Genomic DNA, 8,533 nt, shown 5'->3' on the forward strand with positions numbered 1-8,533 from the left:
GATAATTAAAACGGATATATTTTTGTCTAGTATCGTTTTATCTTCTGGAAAATAAAAGATTGATCGGCTGGCCAGATTTAATTTTAAATTTCATCAGATCATCCACTGAGGATATGTTTTTTCCATCTTTACAAAAACAATGTGCAATGTTAAGTAATAACAATAATAATAATAATAATAATAATAATAATAATAATAGAAATATATTGCTCGGGTATTGAGAGAAAAATTCTGATTGAAAAAATTGTGATTCATATTTTACCCAGAATTATGCAGCCCTGCTTCAGATGTCTATTTCAAATGCTTACATCAAAACACTGTCCAAAAAAGAAAAATATAAATTACATTTGATCTTATAAAATAAAAACATTTTTTTGACTCCATCTTACCTCAAATTGTTCAAATATATCATCAAATGTGTTTTTTATCTGGATTATTGTATTTCCGTTTTCTCATGGCAAAATACCAGGACTGCTGTCTCAAGGCGCTTACCAAAGATTCATCAACAACAGCAACATGACAGACTGACAGACAGGAGATGTACAGCAGTAAAAGAAGAGCAGAACACTGCCAGACACTGGAGAAGAAAGACAGACACCTAATTATATGAAATTATTATTTATCCTTAAATCTGCAGCTCATCGAGAGGTCAGACTGGACCAAGGTGCACACCAGTGTGCTGGGAGAGTAGAGATGAAGCATGGAGATACCTGGGGCACAGTGTGTGATGCTGACTTTGACCTGCAGGATGCTGAGGTTGTGTGTCGGCAGCTGGGCTGTGGGATCCCTGTGGAGGTGCTGGGGGGGGCTGCGTTTGGGAAGGGGGGCAACCAGGTGTGGAGAGAGGAGATCCAGTGTAGAGGGAATGAATCTCATATTTCCTTCTGCCCAAAATCACCCTCAAAGACAGAGAACTGCTCCCATGGGAATGATGTGGGACTGGTGTGTTCAGGTAAGAACAACATGACTGTTAGAGAATATCTGAGTAGCTAATAAATAATATAATAACACATAAATATATAAAAATGTAATAAAATATATTGTTACACACTGAATTTAAATGGTTAAATATGCATATTAGAACATATTTTATATGGTATAACGTACACAGATGCTGATCCACTGTGCTGTTCACAGGGTACACAGACTCCAGGCTGGTGGGCGGCCCTGACTCCTGCTCCGGGAGGGTGGAGCTGCAGTACCTCAGTGACTGGGGGACAGTGTGTGATGCATCCTGGGATATGAGAGCAGCCAGTGTCCTCTGTCGGCAGCTGCAGTGTGGGAGCACTGTGGCAGTGCCAGGACAGGCCTGGTTTGGAGAGGGGGTGGGGCGCAACTGGACTGATGTGTTTGAGTGCCAGGGGAATGAGACACACCTCTCCCAGTGTGCTCTGTCCCCATGGAGTCGAGCTGCATGCTCTCATGGACGGGATGCAGGAGTCATCTGTGAGGGTGAGGGCTGTACTACAGCTGACACTTGTTCAAACAATGGATTAGTAATTTGGGCTTTTTCATTAATTATTATCCTATGTTCGTTATGATTATAGATCGTTAATTAAACTGACAATACAATTCAGAACAGTCTAGTCTCATAGAAAATCCGTCAATCCTCTGTACCATTTACACCATTGAGAACAGTGGGGCTGTTTTTCGCATTTTAATGACAATATTTGAAAAGTATGGGTGACTTAATTTACTCCGTAGAAGGTAATATTCATATCAGCAACCAAAACTCCAACAGTTAATACAATAATTAATTAAATGCAGATCTACAAGCTGTTTTTCTAATATGCACATCTGACAAACACTGACAGTGACTGATGTATCCACAGGATCTAAATCTCTCTCAGCCCTCAATGGGACAGTAAGACTGTCTGGAGAGAGTGGCTGTGAGGGTCAGGTGGAGGTTTACTACCAGCTGACGTGGAGCAGAGTTCTCATGGACTCCTGGAGCTTCAGGGAGGCCTCTGTGGTCTGCAGGCAGCTGGGCTGTGGCTCTGCAGTGAGGCTGAACAGTTCCTCCCTGTCTGGGACAGGGGACAGTGATGTATGTCTGACAGGGTATCAGTGCTCTGGGAATGAATCTCACCTGTTGAACTGCAGTGATCCACAGAGACTGAGCTGCAGCTCTGAGCCACAGGTGTCCATAGAGTGTTCCAGTGAGTACAGAATAGTTATGATAACACTTATTTAGAGAATCACATTTGGGATAAAGTCTAAAACATCTTATAGATAAACAGCTCTGACATCAGATGGATGGAAGGATGGATGTAAACAAATGGCCTCCCTCTGTACCTCCTCATCCCAGAGTACAGGTCCATCAGGCTGGTGGGTGATGCTGGGGGCTGTGCAGGGAGGCTGGAGGTGCTCCACCAGGGCTCCTGGGGGACAGTGTGTGGAGACTCCTGGGACCTGAAGGATGCTGAGGTGGTCTGCAGACAGCTCCAGTGTGGGACGGCTCTCCGTGACCCAGTGCCCACCTTCTTTGGACCAGGAACTGGACCCATCTGGCTGGATGAGGTGGACTGTGAGGGGAATGAGACGTCTCTGTGGGACTGTCCTTCAGCACCGAGGGGACAGAATGACTGTGTCCATAAAGAGGACGTAGGAGTTGTGTGTTCAGGTGTGAATGTTTTACATCAGGGCTCTTCATTTTAATAAAGGGAAATAAATCTGAAATGATGGAACCTAAAGACTGACAGCAGTAATGAATTGTCAGTACTGACTTTTATAGTTTATTTGTATTACTTTAGGTTAAGGCTTCTGATAAGTTAAATAATGACCAACATTTGTGCAAGCAATTTAATGTTTCATTCCACATCTGCAAGTTATGTATCATTTAAAAAATTTCAGTGTTACTCTCTAAATCATATGAAGATATTCCTTTTAACTCCCTGTAGACTTTAAAGAGATCAGACTGGCTGAAGGCTGCTCTGGGCAGCTGGAGGTTTTCTATAATGGCAGCTGGGGAAATGTGTGCTTCAATCAAATGAACTCAAACACCATCAAACTGATATGTCAACATCTCAACTGTGGAGAGAATGGGACTTTTTCTAGCACATGGTCTCGGCTGAAAGGAGCTCCGAACTGGCTTGATAGTGTGGAATGTCGCCCACATGACTCCACACTGTTTCATTGCCCGTCCTCTAACTGGGGAGATAATAAATGTGAGAAAGATGAAGTGGCTGAGATCACCTGTTATGGTAACTTACTGCATTCAGTATCTTAATTGACCCAGTATATGTTTAGGTTTATTCTTTTGCATGATTTCATGCTAACACATAGTTTATTTTTCATTTCCTTAATATTGCATAACTTTTGATTAATTCTTTCTTCATTCTTTCCTTGTGAAAGGATGTTCTGCAGCTTCCAAGGACAGACCATGTTCACGTAAGTTCAGTTACTACCTGCCCAGTGTTCCGTGTTGGTCAGTCAGTAACATCAGTGAGAAATCAGTCCCAGCTCTTCACTGAACTCTGTCATCCTCACATGTGTCCTCTGCCTTCTGCAGTGCTGATAAATCACAGTCTTTACTTGCCCCCTAGGCCACCCCTCCATGAGACTGAAGGACGGCAGTACTGAGTGCTCAGGGAGGGTGGAGTTGTGGCATAACAGCTCCTGGGGGACGGTCTGTGACGACTCCTGGGACCTGAGAGACGCCCAGGTGGTCTGCAGACAGCTGGGCTGTGGACCAGCACTGAAGGCTCATTGGAACTCTGCCTTTAAACGAGGAAATGGCACCATTTGGCTTAATGAGGTGAACTGCAGGGGTGATGAGCTCTACCTGTGGGACTGTCCTCACTCTCTTCAGGAGCAGAGGAGCTGCAGCCACAAGGAGGATGCTGGTGTTACCTGTGCAGGTGGGACTGGGGCAGCAGACAGACTGTAACCTCAACATTATGGCTATTTGGCTTTTAGAACAAATAAAATTCTGGGAAAAAATGTAAAACTCACAGAATGTTTATCAATAACCTTCAATACTTCAATTTCACAGGTTCATCGCTGCTTAAGGCCACTACAGGTGAAGTTGATGTATTTAATGTATAGTGCTGAGGGGTTCATCAAATGTAGGATTAATTCTCTTTATATATCGATATCTATTTACTCTTTCAGAGTTTCCTTCAAGATCCACTACAACAAGAAAAGGTATCATTTTTATATTCTGTTTTATAGCAGAAATTCTTATGGGGAAGTAATTTAAATATATTTCTTTAACTCTGCAGCTGAGTGTGACATGTGGTTAGAACATGGATGTTCCCCATTTTTTTAAAACAATAAAGTTTTAGTTATTCCAGTCACAGCTTTTCATTTCCAGCCATTTTATTTTGAAAATCACACAAAATATGTTTGTATGTTTAATTAGTACAATCATTCTGCACTGTCAGACACATTTTATACTGAGTCTCTCTGTTAGTTCCTCCTACAGTTGTACCCCCTTCCATTCCTTTTGTGGTCTTCCTGGTACTGGGAGCTCTTCTCTTCCTGCTGCTGGTGATAACAGCTGTCCAGTTGTACCAGAACAGACTGCTGAAGAGAGGTACAGAAGTATATTTCTGTAGGGTGACTCACAGTAAGAATGGTGTATCTGAATGGGTCATATCAAGTCTGTATTATGTCCTACATTTTCCATTGTTGGCTTCATGTGGTAGACAAACGGGGGTTGGGGTCATGTGATACAGGGAATAAGCCTATAGGAACAGCCTAGTTTACAAATATTTTGCTCTTAGATTTATTTGACGATTGGGGTGGGATTGATATGAAACTACACAAAATGAAACAAAGAGCTACTCAACTGCTCAGAAAAACAGAGAGACTTCATATACAACAGGAATGGATGCTGATGTTCCCATGATTATTTAATAATCCATAATAATACACAGATTTACAGGAATGGGGACTTTACATTAGAGTGAGAAATGTAGCCTGGACTGTCAGCTGTGTCTCTGTATGTCCACCTCCACAGCTCTGTACCAGGAGGGTCTCACCCCTCTGCACGAGGCCATTTATGAGGAGATAGAGTACAATCTGACCAGGGGGGAGACCTACAGAGCCCCTCGCAAGGGTGAGTTCAACTTCTCAACCCCCGCAGAAACAGAAAAATAAACTTTTACAGTTACATGGTCACACATGTATATTAAAATGGGGTAAAAATGAATTTCCATTAGAGGTATATTTTTAGGGGTGACATGGTGGTGCAGTGGTTAGCACTGTTGCCTCGCACCTCTGGGACCCGGGTTCGAGTCCCCGCCTGGGTCACATGTGTCGTGGGGTTTCCTCCGGGTGCTCCGGTTTCCCCCCACAGTCCAAAAACATGCTGAGGGTAATTGGAGTTGCTAAATTGCCCGTAGGTGTGAATGTGTGCATGAATGGTGTGTGAGTGTAGCTGGCCCCCCATCCTGGGTTGTTCCCTGCCTCGTGCCCATTGCTTCCGGGATAGGCTCCGGACCCCCTGCGACCCAGTAGGATAAGCGGTTTGGAAAATGGATGGATGGTGCTTTTTTAATACAAATTAGATTTCTGTAGAAAAATATGTGTATCTGTGTTTCCTCCCTGCTGATTTTTTTTATCTCAAACTGTGTGATTAGAGCTCAGACACCACATGGGGGCCTCATAGCTGCATTGCTGCAAAGCCCTCAGGGAGAGAGAGAAACCAGCCAATAGGGAGAGAGAGGATGTGGACAATATGAGTGTCAGTCAGCTTGCCTGGGCGTGAGCATTAGCTGCTCTAACCCCACACATCCTGTCTTCTCAGTCTGAGGGGCATCAGCAGAGGAACCTTCATGCAGAGTCTCCCTGAGCACAGGACTGACTGTCTCTCTCCTTCACAGGAAGTGTCCTCTCTGAGGAGCTGCCCTCTGGGTATGAAGATGTGGAGGACAGTAAAGGAGACCCTCTCTCAGGTAGGGGACTGAGGTCTGTGAATTTGGTACAATTAATGATTAGTAACAGGAAACCTCTTTTAACACCATGAAGGGCATCATTAGTCTTTAACGATCATGTTTTACTACAGAGGAATCAGAGAGAGAAGTGAAGGACGGTGATGATGATGCTGTCATTACAGGAAAGATTGCTGATCATCTATCAGGTGGGTGTTTACCCTGGTTTACATCAGTTCATTATTTTATCTCAGTATCAGACTGAATATCTTTATCCTTATAAGTATATCTGATGTCCCCCAAGTCTAATATTAATTGTACCAGCATAATAATTTGAGTTATGTAAAGTCTACAGTGATGCATGTCTGATACACAGAAGCAGCTTTTCTGTGTCTGATACAGGGGATCTGGTGATAAAAGACTCACCAGCAGACTATGATGATGCTGGATCTGTTGGACGGGACTCAGGACATTTCTTTGGTAAATTATAACATTCACTGTGTTTCTGGTATGGATCCATGCTTATTTATATATTCTGAAATCTTTCATATTTAATTTTCAGCCATAATTTTCAAACATATTGCTCTGTAATATTTGGAAGCTAAAGTTTGCATAAAACCGCAAACATTGTTATGATGTTGTGAACTTTTAAAGACTTTCAGAGTAAATTGTTTGCAATGAGACAATCAGTAACTCTAACAGTCACCTGTCTCCTGTGTACTGAGGTCTCTCTTTTCCCAGGTTCAGGGTTGATGGTGACAGGAGACACAGCAGAGGACTATGATGATGTTGAGGGTATAGAGCAGAGCCCACATGTTATACAGGGTCAGTTTCTCTCTATACACATCTAATGGAGCAAAGTGTCTCTCATACCTGTATGCTTCTCTTTACATAATTATAATCTTTTATTATTTTGATTTATTTATGCATAATATTCATTTGAGTGTGACTGACATGGAATGACATTTGAATTACTTTATGTGTGTCTGCCACCACTAGCTAATAAACATTATTTTTGTTTTACATACAGCTACTCTCCTGTCTAAGTCCCAGTTACAATTTGTCAGTACCCTGTGCCCCTTACTCTGTCCCTGTAGGTGAGAGAGCTTTGACCACACTGCCCCCTGGGGAGGGCCCCCCTGAACCTGACCAGACTGACTATGATGATGTGGGGGAGGAGGGACTGACAGTCCTGCCTGAAGAAGCTCCTGTCCAAAGGTTCATGAAGATGTTCTTCAAATGAGCTTCATGACAGCAGCATCTACCACATTAACTTAATTAATTGCGATTCACCATTTTATGGATTTTCAAGGTCTTAAGATATTTATTTAAAATAAAGGCAATTTAATAATATGCTCTTATATATTAAAAACAATTTATGTCACAACTTTGTGGCATTTTCTGCTTTTGTATTTTGTAATGTTTTCTTTCCTTAATACTTTTCATTAGATTTTGAAATTAAACTCTTCTTCCTGTTGGTGAAATTACAAATGATATATGAAAAATGTTTTCCTCACCAACAGCACTGTGGGAATTTTAAAATAAAATGTTATAAAACTGCCCTGTATGTTTAATATATTTCTTATTATTTAATATACATCCACCATACACCCATCTTTGTAATCACTTGTCCAGTACAGGGCTGAGTGAGCCTGGAGCCTGTCCCAGGAAACACTGGGCACAAAGGACACCCAGGACCATCAGTCCATCACAGGACACACACTCTCATATACAATATATATCACAGGTCTGTGTAGGAAGCTCACATGAACATGGAGAGAACATGCAAACCCCCCACACTCAGATGGATCTGGGGTTGGAAACAAAGCCACAGCCTATATACTGTATTTTACTAAGCATTCGGACAATGGGAGAAATTCAGCAGTTATTGCTTGATTTAATTTATGAGAAATTCCTTGCAGAAGGAGAGAACCTGAGACATAATGACTCACTTTGCTATACACACTGTTACTGTCAGTGTTAAGTTAATGTCAGCTTTGTTACTATCTCAACTGTGAGTCTATAAAATCCATCAGACATGGCTGTGTGCCAGGCAGGACATTTACTTAAATTATTCTCTATTCAAGATTCCATTAACTCTGGTTTTAATGGCTTAATGCTGTGTGGGTTTTATTGTTTCCCTTCTGCTATTATGGGCTTGCCTGCAACAAACCACATAAATATTTATCTTTAGCACTTTGCACATCATTATAAAGGTCCCACGCCATTTTACCATTATGTATTTTTCACTATGTCGCATATTAAAGCCTGTAGTCCTAAACAGAAGTAGTTTTAGTTACGTGATTAATGTTCTGTGTTCATTATACTAATCAGATATTCGCATTTATTCTATTTAGCAGCCACTTTTGTATAAAGCGATGTCCCAGTAAGAGAAATAGCACATTTCTAACAAATAGCTGCCTAGGAGATGTTTAGGTGTAGGACAAGTGGTTTGGAAAATGTATGGATGTATGGATGGCATTATGGTTTAGGCATAAGTGCAGCTAAGCTGAGCTTCCAATGAAAGCTCACATACAAGTGTACTTAAAAAAAAAAGCTTAAAGTGGCAAAGCACTATATTATATTATTCAGACTGCAAATTCATAGACACTACACAAATTCGGAAACACTTCAAATCAAAATGGCAACACATGTGC

The 8,533-nt window shown here is 41.7% G+C and overlaps 1 protein-coding gene across 1 annotated transcript in view; it reads left to right on the forward strand.

The window, feature by feature from the left end:
* LOC125739181 (scavenger receptor cysteine-rich type 1 protein M130-like) overlaps positions 1–7,237 on the forward strand; it is a 41,616-nt gene extending 34,379 nt beyond the window's left edge. Inside the window, exons 5-18 of the mRNA XM_049009033.1 lie at positions 1,833–2,159; positions 2,309–2,623; positions 2,901–3,203; positions 3,355–3,390; positions 3,546–3,860; positions 3,995–4,021; positions 4,114–4,146; positions 4,415–4,537; positions 4,964–5,062; positions 5,829–5,900; positions 6,011–6,085; positions 6,279–6,356; positions 6,618–6,701; positions 6,974–7,237. Coding sequence (XP_048864990.1) covers positions 1,833–2,159; positions 2,309–2,623; positions 2,901–3,203; positions 3,355–3,390; positions 3,546–3,860; positions 3,995–4,021; positions 4,114–4,146; positions 4,415–4,537; positions 4,964–5,062; positions 5,829–5,900; positions 6,011–6,085; positions 6,279–6,356; positions 6,618–6,701; positions 6,974–7,119 — 2,033 coding nt within the window. The 3' untranslated portion in view covers positions 7,120–7,237. The remainder of the gene's footprint in view (positions 1–1,832; positions 2,160–2,308; positions 2,624–2,900; positions 3,204–3,354; positions 3,391–3,545; positions 3,861–3,994; positions 4,022–4,113; positions 4,147–4,414; positions 4,538–4,963; positions 5,063–5,828; positions 5,901–6,010; positions 6,086–6,278; positions 6,357–6,617; positions 6,702–6,973) is intronic.
* The last annotated feature ends 1,296 nt before the right edge of the window (positions 7,238–8,533 follow it).

The sequence above is a fragment of the Brienomyrus brachyistius genome, chromosome 3 (genome assembly GCF_023856365.1).
Source record: "Brienomyrus brachyistius isolate T26 chromosome 3, BBRACH_0.4, whole genome shotgun sequence".
NCBI classification, from domain to species: Eukaryota; Metazoa; Chordata; class Actinopteri; order Osteoglossiformes; family Mormyridae; genus Brienomyrus; species Brienomyrus brachyistius.